This window comes from Polypterus senegalus, chromosome 6 (genome assembly GCF_016835505.1).
Source record: "Polypterus senegalus isolate Bchr_013 chromosome 6, ASM1683550v1, whole genome shotgun sequence".
In the NCBI taxonomy this organism is placed as follows: Eukaryota; Metazoa; Chordata; class Cladistia; order Polypteriformes; family Polypteridae; genus Polypterus; species Polypterus senegalus.
In genome coordinates this window covers 105679230-105703739 of record NC_053159.1, presented here as the reverse complement: position 1 = coordinate 105703739, position 24510 = coordinate 105679230, and the positions used below count along the sequence as shown (strand labels likewise).

The 24510-nt window shown below is 35.4% G+C and overlaps 1 protein-coding gene across 12 annotated transcripts in view; it reads right to left on the bottom strand.

Annotated features, from left to right (window-relative positions):
• LOC120531362 (unconventional myosin-XVIIIa-like) overlaps positions 1-24510 on the bottom strand; it is a 295511-nt gene that overhangs the window by 162069 nt on the left and 108932 nt on the right. For 4 of the 12 annotated variants that reach the window (XM_039756690.1, XM_039756694.1, XM_039756692.1 and 1 more), the window contains exons 5-10: positions 18205-18303; positions 15566-15628; positions 12096-12134; positions 7723-7788; positions 5153-5240; positions 3909-4015 (exon numbers count right to left, since the gene is read on the bottom strand). In XM_039756690.1, the coding sequence (XP_039612624.1) occupies positions 3909-4015; positions 5153-5240; positions 7723-7788; positions 12096-12134; positions 15566-15628; positions 18205-18303 (462 nt within the window). Of the gene's footprint in view, positions 1-3908; positions 4016-5152; positions 5241-7722; positions 7789-11993; positions 12062-12095; positions 12135-15565; positions 15629-18204; positions 18304-24510 lie in introns of those variants that run through there. The other 8 variants (XM_039756698.1, XM_039756699.1, XM_039756691.1 and 5 more) reach the window with 7 other exon arrangements.

Genomic DNA, 24510 nt, shown 5'->3' with positions numbered 1-24510 from the left:
TTGAGCCTTTCGAACTCCACTGCTTTCATAATCTCTTATCTGCATTTTTTTCTGTCCAACGTTATTGGGTCTCTTTTCTCCACACTGCTCTTACTTCTTTCCTTAGTCGTTGACGTATCATCTAGAAAGTATTGTCCTTATATGTTTTATATGCGCTGAGAGCCCTGGATCTGTGTGTGCTCAAATCCATACACTCACATGACTGAGTGTTTTGCTGCCCATGGTCTTATTTCATATTGTTTGTAAGTAGGGCATGTCTTGCAAGAATCTCATGTTCCACGTCCCCGCGAGACTGTCCTGAGACAATCTCTACATATATACATATATACATACACATATATACATATATATATACATATATACACATATATATATATATACACATATATATATATATATATATACACACATATATATACATATATACACACATATATATACATATACACATATATATATACACACATATATATACATATATATACATATACATATATATATACACATATATATACATATATATACATATATATATATATATACACATATATACACATACATGTGTATATATATATATATATATAAAATCCTAAGCCTAAAAGTGCAACAAATTTTGTGCAACTATTTTATGTGACTTTTTTGTCATGCTTTAAATCGGGCTTATTTTAAAACCTACATATATATGTTTGGTATCATTCTTTTCAGAATTTATTGAACTTTAATTCAGCCAGTATTTGGCTCAAGTGAAGACTAGAATACCTCACTGACTTAAAGTAAACCTGCATGGAAAAAAGTAATTCCACTTAACAGTGCAATTTACAAAAGGGTTGGTTTATTTGATAGTGGGAGCTAACTTACATCATATAAAAAGAACACTGGAAGCAGCTAGTGAAACTGTAGCTATAGCAAGTGTATTTAGTGATTTTATGCTGACAATATGGGGGGTTTGTGCATGTGCTAAACAAGTGACTTAAGGTATAGTGTAGAAATTTACTGATGCTGCAAACAAAAAAGTTGGTGCTTTGGGCAGACAGCTGACATCACCAGGAAATATATCACATACATGTTGTTCCTGCACTGTAGCATGCTTTCTGAGCACATCGTTGTAGCTCAAATACAATGGGTTTGCTAATGGTGACAATGCTGGACTAGAATATCTAGTAATATTAGTTCTATCTTGGAGTTTGGTAAAAGACACCTGAAGGACTCTGAGACGGTGAGAAATAAGATTTGTGGTCTGATGAGACCAAGATACGGCTTAGAATTAAGGCCAAAAAGTTCTGTGTGTGGAAACAACCAGGCACTGCTCATCACTTGTCCAATACAGTCCCCACAGTGAAGCATGGCGGTGGCAGAATCATGCTGTGGGTGTGTTTTTCAGCTGCAGGGACAGGACGACTGGTTGCAATCGAGGGAAAGATGAATGCAGCCAAGTACAGGGATATCCTGGACAAAAACCTTCTCCAGAGTGCTAAGGACCTCAGACTGGGCCAAAGGTTTACCTTCCAACAAGACAATGACCCTAAGCACACAGCTAAAATAACGAAGGAGTGGCTTCACAACAACTCTGTGACTGTTCTTGAATGGCCCAGCCAGAGCCCTGACTTAAACCCAATTGAGCATCTCTGGAGAGACCTAAAAATGGCTGTCCACCAACGTTTACCATCCAACCTGACAGAACCGGAGAGGATCTGCAAGGAGGAATGGCAGAGGATCCCCAAATCCAGGTGTGAAAAACTTGTTGCATCTTTCCCAAGAAGACTCATGGCTGTATTAGCTCAAAAGGGCGCTTCTACTAAATACTGAGCAAAGGGTCTGAATACTTAGGACCATGTGATATTTCAGTTTTTCTTTTTTAATAAGTTTGCAACAATTTCAAAAATTATTTTTTTGTCTGTCAATATGGGGTGCTGTGTGTACATTAATGAGGGAAAAAATTAATTTAAATGATTTTAGCAAATGGCTGCAATATAACAAAGAGTGAAAAATTGAAGGGGGTCTGAATACTTCTGTACCCACTGTATATATACATATACACACACATATATATATATATATACACATATACATACACTCTTTGGGGTGCAAGCAACTGTTGCTGGGGGTGCCAGAATCCATCAAGGAAGAAAAACATTATTTGTGCAAAATCTTAAATTATTTATCCATTCCTAAATAATTAAATGGGTAGGCTATTTCATATCAGTGCAATACTCTGTTTGTTAAAACGGATGACTCCTGCTCTTACGTGCAAGTCCGCGTGGATATTATGAACTATCGTATCTGTTCAAGATCTATTTAAATTTTAAATAGAAGGAATTTTTATTTAGTCAACAGAAAAAACTTTGGTAGGAATGTAAGTTAAATGTAGGCATCATTGCATAAATTTTTCTTCACCATACAAATGTAAAGAGTAAATTCGCCTTACATTCCAAACAAAGATATTTGTGTCGACTAAATAGAACTTGAAAAGAATTATATATTAATATTATTATATTAAATATTTTTTCGAATGTGATCGCGCATCGAGTTGAAGGGCACTGACGCATCGAGCCCGCGTGCTATTGTGGTTTCGCCTGCGTGCCTCAATAAGTCACCCTCCCCTCGCTCTTACTTTTTTGCCGTTCATCTAATGAATACACCGAGTATGGCTTTACCAAAACAATCATTGATGGCGAATAAAGTATTCATTATTCATAAAGCTTCAATTGGTGATCTGTCTTTCTGCGTTAACCTCATATTTTTTCATACATCTCAAACCAAGGGGATGCGAGGGTAAAATAAATTGGGAAGCGCACGTACATACTCAGTGCACCCCCTCTTGGGAATCGAACCTCGGACGTCGGCGCTAGAGGCAAAGCCTCTACCATTGCGCCACGGTGTGTGGTTTGTCTATTTGAGAGTATGTAGATTGGGGTATATATATACATATATATATATATATATATATATATATCCAGCTTCAGAGCGAGAAGTAGTGTGTCAAAGAAGTTATGAAAAAGAAAAGGGAATACTTTAAAAATAACATAACATGATTGTCAATATACAGTAATTGTTTTGTGAGTGTTATGACTGTTGCTGTCATCAAGGATTTGATTATCATTATTTCTTTCAATCAGGTTCGTATCTGTAGGATATGTTGTGTTCAAGTTACATTCGGTGTTTGTCAATCGTTGTAAAGATAACAGGTTTCATTCATCAATTCGTTTCTTGCTGCATCAATAAACAGCTCGTCTTCCTCTTTATCTGAGACGTGACACACTGCATGCATGGGTTTTTTTTTTTACACTGTCTTCCTTTAGCGGGACATTGACTTTTACCACCCCATGGCTGTATTTAAATGTTAGCTAAGACCCGGCACTTAAATGTTTCTCTCACAGTTTCGCTGAGTTTGTGCCAAACACCACCCTGACCATCTCATCTTCCTCTGCATAAGCACAGTCCTTCACCAATGAATATTTAGCGCCAGTGTTTCTATTGGATTGCCGCTGACGGACGGCCGTAACTCCGCCTCCCACAGGCATCGAGCAGAAGTCTATTATAGTATATGGACGAAAAAATAGGTTCCAGTTATGACCATTACGCGTACAATTTCGAAATGAAACCTGCCCAACTGTTTTAAGTAAGCTGTAAGGAATGAGCCTGCCAAATATCAGCCTTCTACCTACATGGGAAGTTGGAGAATTAGTGATGAATCAGTGAATCAGTGAGTGAGTGAGTGAGTGAGTCAGTGAGGGCTTTGCCTTTTATTAGTATAGATTAGGCTACAATTGTCTACAGACTTAAGTGTCAATTCCGCACAAAATGCATTTTTTAGTACACTATTACAGTAGTAATATTGGAGAAATAAGGCATTCAAAATACATAATTGACTGTTTTTATAACATTAAATTAGAGGTAATCACTCATACCTTTTCAACATCATCTTCATCAACATCCAGTATTGTTCCATCATGTTCCAGTTTTATTTTCACTTTACCTTCAGGAAGACTATAATTATCTGCCTTCAAAAGAGTTGCTAGAAGAAAAGAGTGTGTTGTTGACTAACTAAACATTGAGTTAAATTACTTTTAAATTCAAATCCCAAATAACAGACAAAATATGTATTAGTATTTTTAACATTTTATCACCTATTTACTGTCAAATAATGTGTTTTAACAATCAGTTGCAAATCAAAATTAGTTAACTACATAAAAGACTTAAGGTTTTCACTTATGATGTCAGATGGCTGAAAGTAAAAGTGTGACTAACTGGAATACAAAAGATGGGAGATGTATGCAGTAAAGGAAAAGCTTAAGGTGATTGTTTTTCATTTGAGAAAGGAGTATAATGGCTGTGCAAAACTATCTCAATATTAAATATATGGCCATCACATACCAGACACATTTTCTTAATTGTTTTTGTGCTCATGAACATTTTTATTTCCACTAGAGTTGACACATACTAGTTACAAGGAAAAGTATGAATCCTTATTTTATACACCTGTTTGATATCTGACACAAAACTCCAAGTTTCTATTCTTTCCACTCAGCCCTGACTTACCACAGTCTACAACCTGTGTGATTTGCTGGAATACCACCTTGTGCACGTAGATGCAATGCATAACCAGGTTTGAGCTGCAGCAAAGCTTTTTTGTGTATAAAAAAAAGAAAAGCACAAGTTTCATTTGCTATTACGTATTAAGCAAAATTGCAGTGTTCTCATGTATGTTTTTTTTAAAATGTAGCATTTTCAATCAAAAGTAGTCTTTCAGTAGTCTCTATCAGCACACAGTATCCAATGAAGGTACTTGTATCAGCTGTCAAAAAATTGTATTGGTGCTGAATATCCATTATTCTTTGTAGCGTCTGCCTACAAGCTTTATGAGCCAAGCTTTGTGTGTATATATATATATATATGTGATTATTCTCATTCTCTCAGTAGATTTTTTTAAATTAATAACGCAAAGAACAGCAAACATTGTCAACATATTCAGAAGTCTAAAATATATAACCAATCTTTCTCACACTTGATTCTAATGAAAAAAAATACAATATTAAAACAATATTAAATGTGGGTTCCAAATCAGTATAAGACAAATAATGGATATGAAAACTATTATTTGCTGGGTAATTAATTTAGTATATTCTTATTTTTATTTTCCAGTGCCACTTACCTAGAGAGAATCCTTCTTTGTGGACCAGCCACACTTTGTCTGTTCCATACCAAGCTTGTTCAGCAGCAATCTGCTCCTCTGTTTTTACCTACAACCAAAGAAAAGAGCAATTATTTTACTATTTAGATAAAGAGTAAACTACACCAAGGAAGACTAGCAAACTGTACTGAATAAATCAAGCTAGAACAGCAATCAAAAGTAAAATATACAGAACAATAAAGAGCAGACTGCAATCAGTTAATTTTTAACTATCCTTCTGTTAGATAAAAAAAAATCTTGATATTTTACTTGACAAAAGATTGACTATGTTGAAGTACAGGGCGGTCCAGATCTAATTATGCAGATCCAGATCGTCTGGATGACTTTTGATTTTTGAGGAGACGATTCCAGTTTGGTGCAAAGACGATTCTTCATGTTGTCAGTTCGCACACTTCTCGACAGTCCGGGAATGTTCGGGGGATTTTCTATGTAATAAACTTAATAAGTTATAGCGTAATGAAAATTCCATAATTAGATCTGGACGACCCTATATATACTCAGAATATACTCAGCCTGCTTCAAGTGAGTATTTAAGAATACATTTCAACTTGAAATAAATCATAGCCTAATCTGTACTAAAAAAATGACTACACCGTAAATGAGGAAGCAGCATGCAGAAATTAACTTTGAACTTTTGATTGCTGTGAACTGTAGTCATACATTAGCATGTCCACTCACGTAAATAAAATTTCCAAAAGTATAAATAGGTTATAATTAAACCTAAGAAATCAAAATTATAACAAACACCAAACTACTACGTAAAATTTCCTCTTTTTTTTGATTCAATAATAAAAAATTACAGTTCACAGAAGACAATATTGTACAAAGCACAAGCATGACACACAAAGAAATATAGTGCATGTGGAAAGTATTCAAAGCGCATCACTTTTTCCACATTTAATTTTGTTATGTTACAGCCTTATTCCAAAATGGATTAAATTCATTTTTTTTCCTCAGAATTCTACACACAACACCCCATAATGACAATGTAAAAAGAGTTTACAAGAGATTTTTGCAAATTTATTAACAATAAAAAAATTGAGAAAGCACATGTACATAAGTATTTACAGCCATTGCCATGAAGCTCAAAATTGAGCTCAGATGCATCCTGTTTCCCCGATCATCCTTGAGATGTTTCTGCAGCTTAACTGGAGTCCACCTGTGGCAAATTCAGTTGATTAGACATGATTTGGAAAGACACACACCTGTCTATATAAGGTCCCACAGTTGACAGTTCATGTCAGAGCACAAACCAAGCATGAAGTCAAAGGAATTGTCTGCGGACCTCCGAGACAGGATTGTCTCAAGGCACAAATCTGGGGAAGGTTACAGAAAAATTACTGCTGTTTTGAAGGTCCCAATGAGCACGGTGGCCTCCATCATCTGTAAGTGGAAGAAATTCGAAACCACGAGGACTCTTCCTAGAGCTGGCCGGCCATCCAAACTGAGCGATCGAGGGAGAAGGGCCTTAGTCAGGGAGGTGACCAAGAACCCGATGGTCACTCTGTCAGAGCTCCAGAGGTCCTCTGTGGAGAGAGGAGAACCTTCGAGAAGGACAACCATCTCTGCAGCAATCCACCAATCAGGCCTGTATGGTAGAGTGGCCAGACGGAAGCCACTCCTTAGTAAAATACACATGGCAGCCCGCCTGGAGTTTGCCAAAAGGCACCTGGACTCTCAGACCATGAGAAACAACGTTCTCTGATCTGATGAGACAAAGATTGAACTCTTTGGTGTGAATGCCATGCATCACGTTTTGGAGGAAACCAGGCACCACTCGTCACCAGGCCAATACCATCCCTACATTGAAGCATGGTGGTGGCAGCATCATGCTGTGGGGATGTTTTTCAGCAGCAGGAACTGGGAGACTAGTCGGGATAAAAGGAAAGATGACTGCAGCAATGTACAGAGGCATCCAGGATGAAAACCTGCTCCAGAGTGCTCTTGACCTCAGACTGGGGTGACAGTTCATCTTTCAGTAGGACAACAATCCTAAGCACAAGATATCAAAGGAGTGGCTTCAGGACAACTCTGTGAATGTCCTTGAGTGGTCCAGCCACAGCCAATGACCTGAATCCGATTGAACATCTCTGGAGAGATCTTAAAATGGTTGTGCACCGACGTTTCCCATCCAACCTGATGGAGCTTGAGAGGTGCTGCAAAGAGGAATGTGCGAAACTGGCCAAGGATAGGTGTGCCAAGCTTGTGGCATCATATTCAAAAAGACTTGAAGCTGTAATTTCTGCCAAAGGTGCATAGACAAAGTATTGAGCAAAGACTGTGAATACTTATGTACATGTGATTTCTCAGTTTTTTTTTTTATTTTTAATAAATTTGCAAAAACCTCAAGTACATTTTTTTCATGTTGTCATTATTGGGTGTTGTGTATAGAATTCTGAGGAAAAAAATTAATTTAATCCATTTTGGAATAAGGATGTAACATAATAAAATGTGGAAAAAGTGATACGTTTTGAATACTTTCCGGATGCACTGTATGAGCACGAGAAACTAAGTGAAGATCTCATGCAAACCTGATGTGAAGCAGTTGTGGCTGGCAAGGTCTGCAGGATGGTTGCCGGGACCTCATCGACCTTACCCTGGATGCAGGCAGGAAGCAGAGTAAGATTTAAAGAAAGAGTATGATTCAATTTTGTAGACTATCTCCAGTGCTATTTACAGAGCTAGACTAACAAGGCTATTCTGTAGTACTTAACCAGTGATGTGACGAACTATGACTAAATATAAGGAAAAAATATTCACTAGTTATACACATTTAACTCTTTAAAAAAAAAAAAATTAAATATATACAACATAAACTTGAATATCAGTTTCAAAAGCCACACACTCACATGATAGATCCTTAAATAAATGAGCATTTAAATACAATGTTTAGACAATTTTTTAAGTGATTTTCTGCATCTATGTATGTGTACATGTCAGCAAAAACAATATGAAAGACGGCTGATTTTGAAGCACGTGAAAGCAACAGACACCAATGATTTTAAAAATTAAATTTTTCATTCCTTTCTTTTTAATTATTCAGCACACTGTATCTGTACTTTATATGAATTTATGCTGCAAAAGTCAGTCTTTTTGAAGACATCAATATGACTTAGAGATTTGATTTACAGTAAACAATGGAAAACACAAATGCAGTTAATTATCTGTTCAGATCTTGCTTTTTGAAAGGATATCAGCTCTCCCTACAGAAGAAAAGGAATGGCTTTTTATTTTCATTTGGTAATCAATAGTATTAACAATATTTTCTAATAAAACAGGTGAAACTAGAGGAGTAACAGAAAGGATGTGTTAACCAGGGCTGTGGAGTTGGACGCAGAGTTGTGGATTTGGAAGCAATTATTGGGTTACTGGAGTCGGTAAAAATGTCCCCACTCAAACTCTAACTCTAAGTATTAACAGCCCTTAAACCCTAACTTTAAGTAACAGTAATGATTCACGTTGGTAGTAATGAAATGCTTTGTTTCTTGTATGTTATGTGCAACATAGTAAATACACTACTGCTTAAAGATTAGGATCACCAAAAATGTTCATATTTTGAAAGAAATTAATACCTTTTTATTTAGATGCCATTAAATGAATATAACAAATATAGTTAAGGCATTACTAGTGTTTATAATGGCCATTTACTTTTTGAAATGACTGGGTTTTTTTCTTTTTTACTCATATGAATGCAAAGTCACATTTTCAGCAGCCATTCCTTCAGTGTCCTAATGGTAAACTTCCTTAATGTATCCTGAATTAGTCATGTTTACAAGCCAATTGGTAATTAGAAAACCTTTCTTATTAGCAATTAGACCAGTAAGGAACCTGTTTCTCAAACTACACAGTATGTTCTTATCCTCTTATGCAATTGCCCATTTGGGCCTTCCCCTTCTTTGTCTATCCTGTTTAGATCAGTTCACCATTTTTTCTTAAGACAGAAACAGACACCTTATATGATATTTTCATTTTCTTGGTTATCTATCACATGGAATAACCTTCATTTTACAAAAAAAAAAAAAAAAAATCGGACATTTCCTGATAAAGCTGATTCATTTTGGTCATTTTTGAACCCAAAAATGAACTTTAGGAATACCAGTACCTTGTTACACAAGCGTACAGGAAAACATGTTTCATTGGTGCTAATGCAGTTACAAAGGTTTCTCTAATTACCTATTAGCATTAACAAATGACTAATTAAGGATAAGCTATAGGAGTTTACCAATAGGACACTAAAAGAATTGCTGCTGAAAATGGAGGTTTGCAGCCATATGTGAATAATAAATTAAAAATCAATCACTTCAAGCAGTAATAGATATTATACACATCATTAATGCCTTGAATATATTTTTAAATAAATGTAATGATATTGTGATACAAAAGATATTAATTTCTACCATGAAAACCATGTAAATTTGTGGATAACCTAAAATTTTGACCACTACTGTATATTGGTTTAAATTACAAATATAGGAATTGGAGTCAGAGTCTGTGCTACCATAAATTGAGGAGTTAGAATCTGAGTCATACGGTTTGTGTGCCGACTCCAAAACCCTGGTATAAACATGCATCTGCAAAATGAAAACCATGCACACAAAAAAAAAAAACCCACAAAATAGCATGAATAAACTGAGGTTATGCTAAATACTGCAATCAAAGGAAAGGCAGAGCTTGAGTAAATAATATCTAGGTTTTTACAAAACAAATTATAGTTATGTGTATGAATGCATGTAACTCCATCCTACAGCTAATGAAATCTGGAAAGTAAAATTTAATAATATACTGAAATTATAACGCATCATGATTTTTCAAGGGCCTCATGAGGCATGAATGTGCAAGATTCAAGTTGATTAAGCTTAATAGGAAGATATTAACTGATTCTAAAAAAATTTTAATTGCAGCGTTAAAAAAAAATTCAACAAACATATACTTAGTTTTCTGCCCACAAGCTGCAGATATATGTCATGTGTCAATAGTTTTATAGCGGCATACAGAAATTAGTCAATAAAATGGGGTAGGAAAGAGGCATAGAAATTTGTGCTATGCAATACGGGCACATGGTAAAACCCTTAAGTATTATAACTCAAAGATTATTTTAAGTATCCAGTATGTACCATAAATTACCAACCAAATTAAGATATTTTAGAAAAATGTAAACAATATTGCATAAGCAAAACTGTAACATCACAAGTTCAAAGCAATAAAATATTTTGCATTAATCTAGCCAGTAAATTAGTTTAGTCTTATTCACTATTATACTTTAGAAAGATTAAATGAAGCCCTCTTTTCACCTGCCCTGAAAAAAAGGCGACTGACTGCAGATGTTTCAGAATTTCATCTGGTAGAACATAAACTTAATACTTTCTTTGCAATATGTAATCTTTCAATCATGTCTTAAGTTTTCTTTTGCTCACAAAAATGGAACAGCATTAATATCAATAGTGCATGTGTGTTAATTTAGCCTTAACACTGAGTATTTTTTTCATATTTTAAAAAGATTGAAAGACAGCATAAATTCAGTACAACAAGTTAACATGAATTACTGAATAATGGTGAATGCATATTCATTTAGCATATTTAATACTTCCCATAAATCAGGCAGATTAGATCACATATTGCAGGTTCAAACAGCAAATCATTTGCCATAGGGATGTGCTGGACACTTGTCACTCATTATTAACTAACCTTAGTTCAAGTTGGAGTGGGTTGCTTACCTAATGAGTTCCCTGCAGTTTAAGATAAAGAGCACATACTGTGCCACTTGTCATAGATGTATCACTATGAAACATACTCAATGTCAACACAACAATTCTGGTCTAATAGCCTGCTGCACGGTAAAAGTATAAAAGCTCCACATGATACCAAACAAGAATCACCATGAAAACTTGTTCTAAGATACCACAAAAACATCCTACAATACCAGGAGTATGATTCTTATAGTTACACCAGTTTAATACATAGACATTACCAGTTTAAACAAAAGATTTACGGAACAATAACAGAAAATCTGTGAGACTATCATTTCTAGCCTGGGCTTTGTTTTTTGTTACTGCCGTTACTTAATAATTTAGTGGCAGCCAAGTATTGTTCGGTAACAAACATAAAATAATAATACTATATAATTCAGAGATATACAGTACTTGTCAGTTTATAGCTTTTTAGATCAATTAAAAAAAGAATATATTTAACAGTTTTGTTTTAGTTGTCTTTAGCTGCACAGCAGTGCTGTTATCTGGCTTTCTTTTTTGTAATGTTTACAAATGGTTGGAGGCTACATATAATAAATATTTATCTTTTTTTCAAATACAGATCAGATTTTGTTATTATGTATTTTTGTTTTATGGAGAAATGAACAAACACTAAAATACCAAAAATTCCTATCATTAGCACAATCAACTAACTTAAAAAATTCAAATCAGTTAATACTAGGAGTGATGTTTAAAATAGCCATTTGATTGGTATATTTTCTTATATCTAATTCACATTCTGCCAAAAAATGTTCTAAAACTCAAAGAAACCAGCCTTGCGTGCAGTTGATTATTATTATTATTAAGTTTCAAAAGTTTTTTTTAGACAGGATACATAAGGTTGGCATTAAATAAAAGGAAAGAGAATGACAGTATTATGTCAATTGGGACCACTGGGATAATCATGAAATTTTGCAGAAAATTACCAAAATCTTTACAAAAAATGGTCTCCAAGTATTACTCAAAGTTTTTTAAACAAAGATGAAAACAGAAGCCAATACAGCCCACTTAATTTACATAAAGAATAAGGAGATAATCGAGTAAGGCAGTCTTACACTCCAACATGATACACGCGTACAGACACCAGCCAGCACACAGACGCCTTGAGAAGGGAGCTCACCGGATGGAGCTGAAAACTCAGAGGAGGAGTACAGTACCTGATTCTTGGAAGAGGCATAGGACACTGACGCCAGCTGCTAGTGGACAGCCATGGGAGGCAGAAAAGCAATGAAAGAGAGAAAGAAACAGTTGAGTTAAAGAAAAAGAAATGTAGAAAGGGCAGAGAATAACTGCTGTCAATGGATGATCCTGAACAATTCCAGGCATCCAGATGTTATGAAAGATCTGACTTACAAACAAGCTGGAAAAAAAATAATAATACGACTGTTTATTACTTTTTCTAAAAATAATAGTCAACAGCTTTGTTCAAAGGCTGGGAAATGATCCCCCTTAAAAAAAGAATGTGTCTGTGTGTCCATCCAGTTGCTATGTCTCTGTCATTCCAAAAAGACAGACCATCACAAACATTTTTACTAATAAAATACATTGCAGTTATTTCAATAGATGGCACATCACAAACATTAACACTGATTTTATAAATCCCATTCCAGTTGGTATATAACAGAGACATATGCATTCTAATAGATGGTACACTGCAAATGTTTACGCTGAGGTCTACATCTGTTACTTGAATTTCAACCCTTCTTAGGCGGGTAGCACAGCTAGTAGTACTGCAATGTGGTATTACAGTACATGCATGTTCATTTCTTGGTATATATTTAAAAAACTTTATTTTGGTATTAGGTATTTACACTGCAGGAGTAAAAATACAATTCAAATGATCTTTGTAGATCCAATCTTTTTCAGATTTTGCAAGGTAAACAACAAGAAAACAACATCAAATCCAATAATTATGAAAAACATCTTTATATCAGTTTCAACGATAATACAAAATATGAAAAAGTAACTCAGAACGATAGCTAAAAGTGACTCTGAATTCTGATTTTTGGCTTACATCTGATTTTTTGGTATGACTGTTAATGTTATAATCAATCCAAATCCAATATAAAAATATCCTTCCGGAATGTGCCTCACATGTACAGAATTAATAAAAAAAACAAATTTGTCCGACAGATGCAACACAATAAACTACAAACCGCAAAAACAAACTGTCTGCTTTGCTACTTAATATTATTTTCAATGTAAAACAAATTTTTCAGCAAGAAAAAAGTTAACATTGTAGCTGCTGCTTTGGCAAAATTGTCACTGCATTATCTGTACAAAGCAACTTGTGGACATAAGACAGGAGCGAGATATAAAGGGTTTGGAGGAAAAATAGTGGTCTATACATATCTGAACGTTGAAAGAAAAGTTCAGTCATGTTGCAATTCAGGGTACAGATGTAAAAAGAAAACCGTTAGCACAAAACAATGATAATAGCTTAATTGGATTAATTTCCATGTGCTGAAACAAGTCAATTAAAGATAAGAAAGCAAACACCAGGCAATATGAAAGCCCAAACAAAACATACAATTAGGTGGAATTAAACATCAAAAAATACAAAAGGCCAAAATATATAATAGGTTAAAATACTCTTAAATGCCAAACAAAGCTTAAAGGACAAAGAAATACAAAAAAGCAAAGATAAAAAATATGCCAAACAAAGCTTGAAGGCTAAGCAATACAAATGCAAAATTTTCAAAAAACAAATCCAAAACTATCCTTCAAAGAAATACTACCAAATATTGAGAAGAAACGAAAAGGAGGAGTCCATAAATAGAGAATAAAACAAAAATGCTGGGGCCAATTCAGCCTTTAAATACAGGTAGTGTCTCTGTTTGCAGTAACATTTACTCTAAACCAAGCACAAATTTAACTGCATTTGAAATGGTGCAATAATCAACAAACTCATACTTTATTTGATTCTTATACAAAAAAAAAACGGTGAAGAGGTGCCTCTGAAGCTAAGGATCTGTGCTGGTATCCAGGTAGGATTGAATCCCAACTACTACCAAAAGAGACTCCACTCTGCTGGGCCCTTGAGCAAGGACCTTAAACTGTAATTGCTCCAGGAACACTGTACAATAACTGACCCTGCACACTGAACCCAAAGGGTATGTGAAAACTAACAAATTCTTAATACGAGAAATTGTATAAGGTGAAATAAACACAGGCATTTCAGATGTTAATATAAGTTTAAACAGTCCAAAATGCAAAATAAGAATTCAATTTTCAGCACTGCAATGTAAACATACCCTAAGAGATCTGAAATTCTCAATAAGCACCATTAAACATATTTTGCATCAACTATTTGATTGTTTTGTAGAAGAATCCATATTTCATCCCAGGAAGTTAATTTAGTTTAAGGCTACAACAGGAAATAAACACCTTTCCCAGCTTATACAACAGATAATTTTTTTTTTTAAATTATGTTTTCAAATGTATATTTAAAAAAAAAAACACACCAGATCAACCTTCAGTTGGCCATACATGGAAGTACGTCATAAAGTATTTAATGCATTCAGAAGAATTAAATTAGTATTTACACCTAGAATTTCTTTATTGTTCACAGTATTCGGCTTTGACACCTAATAATCAAATTCAGGAAGTAGTTTAAACTGCAGGAAACCAACAAATCCTACTAATACAGACTGAACTAGACCTTGCAAATTTTGAACATACTATGCCAAATATAATTTTAAAAATTGTCTAGAGGAGGATAAAGATAATATAAAGTTAAAAAAGGTAAATTGATTCTTTCATAAAAATCAACATTATATAATTTTTACTCACAAAAAATATTATTGAATATAAAAGCTCTTATTTTACTTTCCTTTGCAAAACAGCAATGAAAACAATGTGACCTGCTTAGAAATAACCATTTAACTGGACATATGTAAAACTAAAAAAAGAACATGGAAAGTAATGAGTTAAACAAATATTTGTAAAGTGACAAGTACAGCAGAAGCAGTTATTAATGCAATGTGTTAATATAAAGTGCCCTGAAACCAGGACTCTGCAAGCACTTATGAGTCCCCAGATGACAAACCAAGGTCATAGTCAACCTTAAATTCATGAACACTATGTTTCTTATTTTAGCCCTAGACATGCAGTGTCTATTTATTAATAATCATAATCAAGATCATTAAGATACTCATATTTCTTCTTGAAACCCAGTTATGTTTCTTTTGCACTATAACAAAAAACGCAACAGGTAACCCAAAGGGCCAAATGCTTTCCAATGTGAAATTTGGATTAAGTTCCTAGTACAAAATGCAAATAAACAGTGTTAAAAAGAGAAGCATAGACAATCCACTTCTCTTAGAAAAAGGGAATGTAAGTGTTTAAAAATGTGAATGTAGTGGTTCTAGTATTGTTTGAAGTGTCTTTTGCCAGTCAGCTAATAAGCTGTTGCATACATTAAATAATAGTTATAAAAAGAAAATTATTTGTCTGCATAACATAGTGGCTCACACAAGGAACTCCTAAGAACTTGCATAGCAAATTACACAGATTTATAGCAGTGAGATTCAGAATATTTCAATACTAAAATAAATGCTTGTTAGGTGATTTTTAGGCACCAATAGTCTGTCAGAAAATAAAATGAAAATGAAAAGAATTGAATTACAGAACTTGTGAAGATCCTCTCAAGTCGTCTCTCAGCCTCCTCTCCTGGGGTGAGCTGGGCAACCTAGAGGTCAGATTACCAATAGATTCAGCGTGCAAGAAATAGAAAGATCAAGAGCCTTTCACCAACTTTGAGCTAAATAACATTTGATGCAAATTTATAAATATGAACTAGGACCTAGAGAAAGAACATATACTAATGACAGACATGACACAGAACCCTGCTCCAAATAAAAAAATATACCAATCAGTCTTTTCACTATAAATGAATAACATGGAAGTTTTTCTACCTGGTACTGAAATTACACTATAACAGGGAATAACTAAAAATGAATAAATTATTTGCATCTGCAAAAAATAAAAAGACCTAGCAATTTGACAGATCAAATGTCAAAACTTTAAAGCTTGTGTATGTAAAAAAAAGTCACAAATATGCATAGGCATACTTTCCACACCAAAGTTGGTATTAGTAAAAGAAAACTTGACAGGAAATTTTGTGTACATTTACAGCAACACTGACTAATCTGTAGGCAACATTTTAGAGAAACTGTGAAATGTTGAGACCCTTGATGAAGTAGGGAGATGCATCCTAATCAGCTGAATGATGAATCACACATATATTTATCCATATCACTGAGCCGTTATTATAATGTGTATTGCAGTGACAAACATTAAACTTCAGAAGTGATGAATATGATGTTTGGAATGTTTTGTAGTTGCATTTTAAAAGGGCTAATGCTGCATGCTTACACTGAACCACTTACTCCTTTCATTATATATCAGGAGCCTGTTGTCACTTATCAAGATTAGAAACCAAAGCAATCAGTTTTTGTCAGTAATTGCACTGAAATACAGGTGCGATTCACACCCTTTATACAGAAAGCCATAAATCTGATGCTCTATAGCCTATTCATAGTCTAATAGTTTGACTTAACATAGCTTGTTTGGTGCTATTTGAAGAGTACAAAAATGGTCACATATGAAGAGAATAAGCATTTAAAGATTTTTTTTTTTGGACCATGATGATGACATGAGCCAATTTGGGCTTCCAAGAGCCATACTCTTAGAATTGAAATCAGGCTTTATCTATTCATATGCAGGTTTTAGCAATGGTGAGGTTTCTGGAAACAGGCACCTATGAGAGGGATCTGGCTGAAAGGTCAGGAATTTTTCAGCCAAACTTCAGCATCACACCTGCTATGCTGGAAACCATACATCAGCTTATGAGGCACTTCTTTCAGTTTCCTTTGCACCAGTGCCTGGTTTTCCGAACGTACTATTACATATTGCAATAAGGGTACCTAAAGAGAATGAAGCTGTTTTTGTTAACTGTAAGCAGTCACAATCCATTAATGCATAAGTCACCTGTGATGCTAAAATGAGAATGAGAAACATCAGGACTGCTGTGGCATAATAAGGCATCTCAGATTACAGATTACATTTTCATCAGAAATTATAGAGCATAGATGTGCTTTTTCCTCCTCCTGCTTAATGTACAGTCTGCCAGTCATGAGAAATCTATTTCATTGCTTGAGATCTGACTTTTTTATTTTATTATTATTTCAGGCACAGCTTACCACATTCACGGCAGCAGATGATGGTTTGTTGGTGACACCTGCACTTAGGATACAAAATTAAGGTCATTTGCTTGCCTATAACTTAAAGGACAGATTTTCTATCTCACTACTTGCAATGCATCGGTGGAGAGGCTGCTCTACCAGCCAATGAACTGTTTGAAGCAGTCTGACTTCATATGTATGAGGATGATTAGCATGCTCCATATGTTTGGCTCAGGTTGCCAAATAGGCAGTGTTCAAGGCAAGTCCACATACACACATTTACAAAATGATTATGAACTTTAAAGGTGAATTGTACACAAATGTGTGTTTTATAAATCAGTTTTTTGGAGTACGTATTTTACTGTTTTTTTCTCCTATACATACTTTCAAGCTCAAATTCACATAACGTTTTATAAATGAGACCCCAGGTTACTACATTTATCAGATTTTCTCAATCAACACAATACTGGTGTGATCAGTCGTGTATATAAATTTAGTTTTCATCAGTGTATATACTTATTGTATATTAAAATGACGACCAGATTATTAAAAGTTTATTACTGTAACCTGAAGACTCTTTAAAGTGTAACAATTTATTTTCGGATGTGTGAACTGAATATTAACTACCAAAACAACTCTTTTTCCGTTCTAGTAACCCATACATGAATTCTGAAGCTATGCATTATTCATTTCAAATAATCAGTTTCACAGTTTTCCTCAAAAGCACTTAAAAGATTTTAAAAATAAAATATTTCCGCTTTCTCAACAATAAAATATTTATTCTTTAAGAATAAGGAAAACGTATCCATGTTCCAAGAGAGAAAACATCATTACAATTTCAGTCACCTGCAGCTTTTTGTGTTACAACATTTGTTGATATTTAGAAGGACACCTTTCTAAATAAACTTGTTAAGGCATTTGTAGTTCAGTTATGAATCAGATCCTCCCCACCTGCTAAATAAAATAGTCTTTTATGATTGGTTACTTCAAGACACACAAATGAATAGTTGCAGAAAAATGCAAACATGAATATAAGCACTAGTAACACCAAAGGACAACCTGGCACTTTGGCGATACACACCTGAAGCACAGAAGGAATGGGCCTCTCATCAGACTTGTTCAAGATCAGCTGCTTCGTGCCTAGATCTGGGGCCACAGACTCCTGGGGAAGGTTATTCTCCTTCAAACAGACCATATTACCAAGAGTTGGACAGAAATACATCTTCACCACACTGCATTGCCCCAAACATGCTTGTGTGTAACACATGAAAGACCAGCCACATTACAGAGCATAAACTCCGAGATATTATGGTCACATAGTAAGTCAGTCAAAATTAAGAATTAAAATAATCTCAGGCACTTTATAAATTGAAACAATCCCATGCACTACCAGGCTACCCTGTTTTTTGTTTTTTTACCACCTTATTCACACATATTTGAAAGGTTCCTAATCATGATTCAAATAAGATTAGGACATATGGCATGATTGCATATGTTAGATTCATACAAAACGCTGACACATTATGTGGTACTGAGTCAGAAAAGAATTTACACTATGAGTTGACCTTTATCAATCTTTTGTACATCACTGTTGCACTTTTACTGCAACTTTTTACTTTTAGGAGAGCTTCAATGAATGCACTAAATGATTCAAAATACAGGTAAAATTCCAGTGCAATGAATATCTTTACAACGAAATGTCCCGACAGTTTCCCCATATGACACGAGTCTATAGAAATATCCTTACTACAAAGTACATTCAGCAAATACTTTCATTACAATGAACTGCCCAAAAGACCTTGAAATGACTGAGTAAATCATCCACAGAGCAGTTAGTCAGTTGTGCACAATGATCCCCAAACAGAAACACTGCAATTTTTTTTCCTTCTTCGAACTTTATTGTTTTTTGCTGTTTTTGTTTTCTGTGGTTTTCAGTGATACCTTTTGCTTATTGCTCGTCAACATTTGAAAAACATCCATTGGAATTTAACTCAATGTCACCCTCCTATAGAAACGGCAGACACAAAAAAACGATAACAGTTCATATTGGAAAATAAAAATAAATAAAATAAAAAAGACGTTGCAAGTGAATATGGAAATTCGCCATCGACACTGTCAACTTTTTTTGAAAGACCGAGCAAAAAAAGAAGAAAAATCTCGGGTTGCAAATGTATGCAAACTGCTGCATTTGAAGACGTCGAAAAAGCCGTTTTTATGTGGTTCAGTGATGCTTGTTCAAGAAACATTCCTATTAATGCACTACTCATTTAAAAAAGGTGAGCTTTCAAAACTCTCTTGGGACCTACCCTAAAAGGGACAACACTCTGAAAAGCATCTCGTAATGCGATCACCACGTCTGTGGAAGACAGTTTATCGTTTGCCAGAGCAACAGCACGGCTCGCCACAAAGAAAACAGAAAAGATCTCAATGGTTGATGCAAGGAACATTATAAATGCGCACAGTACAGTATTACTTGGCCACTAACCCCGCCTGACAGCTGTGTCTGTGTATAGGAGAGTGGCAGATCACGCTACAATTAATAACGCAAATGTTCCTAATTCAAGCTGAATAAAACGTGTTGGTAAAGTACTGAGACTCAGCTTCGTGTTTTGGGGTGTAAGAAAGAGACTTATAGCGCGACCCCGATCTTTTAGGATTTTCTTCTTTGGCGCCTCGCTGCACTGCTGTGAGCCTGCTGCTGCCTTGCCCCGGCAACGGACAAATCTTCCACAGACACAGCAATCACGCTTCGGGACGCACTTCAGCATGTCATTCCCGTTTTTGGGGGGTTAGGGGGTTTTGGGGGGATCCCAAAAGAGTTCAGAAACCTCATAATATGAAGAAGAAAAGGATGATTTAGCTTCTGATTGATACCTGAGCTGCCCACAACATGCTTCCACATTTAGATAATATTTTCATTGAATTCCTCCCACCCAATTGCACAGCAGTGCTTCAGCCACTGGGTTTGGACATCATTCGCACCCTGAAAGTATATTATCGCGAGGAAATGCTGAGAAAAATTCTTGTCAGCATAACTTGTAGAGAGGAGGAGATTAAAATTAACGCAAAAGAAGTTATTCAAATGATTGCAAACGCCTGGACACAAATTAAAGAAAGCACTGTAGTGACAAATGCAGAATCTCATTACAGTAATCCCTCCTCAATCGCGGGGGTTGCGGATGAAAATCCGCGAAGTAGAAACCATACGTTTGTATGGTTATTTTTACAGTATTTTAAGCCCTTATAAACTCTCCCACACTGTTAACATTATTAGAGCCCCCTAGACATGAAATAACACCCTTTAGTCAAACGTTTAAACTGTGCTCCATGACAAGACAGAGATGACAGTTCTTTCTCACAATTAAAAGAATGCAAACATATCTTGCTCTTCAAAGAATGCGTGTCAGGAGCTGAGAATGTCAGAGAGAGAGAGAGAGCGAGAGAAAAGCAAACAATCAAAAAGTCAATAAGTGCTTTTGGGATTTTAAGTATGCCGAAGCACTGCGATAAAGCGGCATTTTTTAGAGGAGTGTCCGTACCCTCTAGGCAAACAGCCTCTGTGCTCACACCCCCTCCGTCAGGCGCAGAGAATGTCAGAGAGAGTGAAAGAGACAGAGAAAAGCAAACAATCAAGCACCGCGCGGGAAGTATATCATTGAGAAGTTTTATTTAATACATAATACATGCTGTGATTGGGTAGCTTCTAAGCCATCCACCAATAGAGTCCCTGGTATGAAATCAACTGGGCAAACAAGCTGAGGAAGCATGTACCATAAATTAAAAGACCCACTGTCCGCAGAAATCGGCGAACCAGCGACAAATCTGTGATATATATTTAGATATGCTTACATTTAAAATCCGCGATGGAGTGAAGCCGCGAAGGTCGAAGCGCAATATAGCGAGGGATCACTGTACTACGAAATTTTCATTACAACAAAATATTTTCTAGGTCCCTGGCAGTTCGTTATAACGGAAGTTTACCTGTAATAAAAATTACTTCAAAAAAATATTTCATGCCTCACTATAAAACCAATAGGAACATCTAATGCTGAAGATTTACTCAGTACTAGCTTTGTGACTACAAAAATATCATTAATGTAAAAGTTGCTACTTTATAACATATAAAACTGTAGAATTTTTATGGTTTATTCTCACTAAGCTGCAACAGGTTCAATAGAAGCACAATACAAAAAATGTAAGCAAACAAATAATAACTGGAGAGTGCATGGTAAGTTCATCTGCTTCAATATGCAGGTAAGCAAGTCCAAAAAAAAAAAAAGCCCAGTTTAAAAAAAAAAAAAAATTGCAAAAATCATTTTAATATACGGTTTCTTTTTGCAGGTTGATTATCCAGTACTTAAATTGTGGCAAGCTCTGGAAAATGCTTTTACTAAATGTAGGTATGTGTGAATATAAATATTTTCCCAGGAGAAAATACAGCAAAACTTTATACAGATAATGCTAAAAAAATTTGTCATCAAGAGCCAAATACTAGATTAAGTGAAGGAACAAAAGCAGGACCACTGGCACTCGCACCAGTAGATTTGGGTACGATTTCTCTCCACAGGTTGTATAGTTACTGAACAGCCGTTCATAATTACAAATATTTATCATATTAGGCACAGTGCTTGTAAATGACTATCAGAGGTACCCAGAGTTGCCGTGGAATAAAGTGCATGTGGTGTCACTAAATTCCCAATGGGAAAAGAGTCTCAAAATACATTGTCCAGTGTTTGTTCCTGCCTTGTTCTCTCTATGCTAGCTGATATAGGCTCCAACCCAATGTGCCCCTAGTCTGGATTAAGCGGGTTAGAAATTACAAAAATGTGCTAGATACCAAAAATACACCCAAGGGGCATTTTCCTAATAAAGTGGAGGTGCGGTAACTAAATAAAGTTCCCTGGGGAGAAACTTTAGAAACAAAATATAGTCTATGTTCTTCTGTACAAACTGCGAATTTGTGCAAAATTTGGCAAAGATGCAGTAGGGTGAACAGTGTGGATTTGCATGCCAGCCAAACGCACATTTAACTTTATATATCATTAATGTTTTTTCTGTGTGTGTCTCTAGGTGTTACTGTATTACTGTCACTTTAACCGGTTAACACTGTATATTTCAAATAAGGAAAAATTAGGGGGAATTACTTGGCATTACATCATTAATCTATTTATCTGTTTTTTGTTCACCTATCTAAACATGATCTGAGCTACAAAGTTAATCACAAAGCGCACACAACTCACACTCGCCATGAGACATGCAGGTGCAAGTAAATGGCAACATACAGTACATTCAAGAAATATAATTGAATTATTTAATATATATGGTAACTACCGTTTAGGAATATTAATAATATTTAGAAATATGAAAATGCTGAGAATGTGCAGTACATAATCTCATAGACGATTTGCTCAATGTGCTCAACTGAAGTAGTAGGATTACCTATTTTTTTAACCATTATAACTGCAAAATTAATGGGAGTAACAACAATTTATAACAGCAAGTTTTTCGCCTTTTAATCTTTCCAAGTTTTTTTCCAAGTCAATACATTACCACTTGTTATTTCAACAGTGGAAGACATTTTAATAAACAAAGACCATCTGCCAAGACAAACAAGAATAGCTAATTTACTTTACAAAGCTGTTCTTGCTTAACAGAGTACTGCACATTCGATTGTGTATTGAAGACACAACTGTGTTAGCACACAGAATTCAACTCTATAACAATGTCTAGGAAACATAGTTCCAGTTTTTTACTAGTGAAACAGTTTACACAATATTAAATTGAATGTGTAGGAATTCACACTTTCCAGTCCATGTGTGTCCAAATAAAAGCAAAATAGATGCAAACTGCATCTAAAATGCAAACTGAAAATATACTTCACACACAACCTAATCATATTGCATGGTTCAAAAACAAAAATAAATAATAATAATTATAAGCCAGATTGTGATTATTTTAACATTCTCAAACCTACTTAACTCAACTCAGGGTTGATACGTCTATCCAGGAGACAATGGTCACAATGCAGGGCTCAGATCTATATGGGGTGCAAGCCCAGCATTGGGCCCATTCATGCACACATACCCACCCACAAGCATACATGCACACACACTGTCACACAAAATCCACACCAACAAGTGCACACACACACGCACACACACACACACAATGAATCTGAAAAAAAAAACAACCTAACAATCGCTTTCTGGGTTTGTCAGGGAGAGAAGGGCACATGCACATATGTGTAGAATGGGTGAACACATCACATAAGGAATAACTTAGCATATAACTGATCCATGAAACAGACGCAAGAACCAATACATTATAGCTCCCCCAGATTTATAATTAAATAAAGTTAACAAATATCCATCCATCCATCCATTTTCCAACCCGCTGAATCCTAACTACAGGGTCACGGGGGTCTGCTGGAGCCATTCCCAGCCAACACAGGGCACAAGGCAGTAACCAATTCTGAGCAGGGTGCCAACCCACCGCAGGACAAACACAAACACACCAAGCACACACTAGGGCCAATTCAGAATCGCCAATCCACCTAACCAGCATGTCTTTGGACTGTGGGAGGAAACCGGAGTGCCCGGAGGAAACCCACGCAAACACGGGGAGAACATGCAAACTCCACGCAGGGAGGACCCGGGAAGAGGACCCGGGTCTCCTAACTGCGAGGCAGCAGCACTACCACTGTGCCACCGTGCCGCCCAAGTTAACAAATATTGTAAGTATAAATTAGCTTAGAAAATTTAAATGCTAGATTTACAGTTGGGTCTCATTAGTGATTCATTATTCAAATAATGCTAACAAAGCTATCACAAAAACACAGAACTGGTCTGCTGAGTCCTTTCTTTTGAAATTGCAATTAATTATATAAATGACACATGTTGTAGATATTTCCATGCCATGAATACTGGATATTTTCTCTGCAATACTCCTAATGTTGTCATAAAGGAATTTGTATGGATTACACCATAAATTAAAAAAATGAAACTGGATAGAAGGAGCTAATGAACAGGTCAGATAAGGAAAAAAGAAAAGTTAATCAGCTAAAATCAGCATGACCAGATGTCCGATAGTGTGCACTAGAATACTGACACAGGAGTGCTTTTTCTCAGACAACCTGAATTAGAGTAGCTTATTCAAAACTGCTTTTCCAATCTTTTCTTCTCCACCAGATAGTGCTTTTATTCTTTCACTTACATTACCGTGTTAATAAAGAATGAAACTTGAAGCAACTTTTTTTAACTGTTTACTAACTAAGGAGCATAAACAAAGCAGACAAACTGCTGAAACTTTCTTTTGTTGTTGTATAGTACAGAGGGGTTTCATTTAAAAAGTCAATTGAAATCAACAGTCTACAGGTGGATTTAGACAA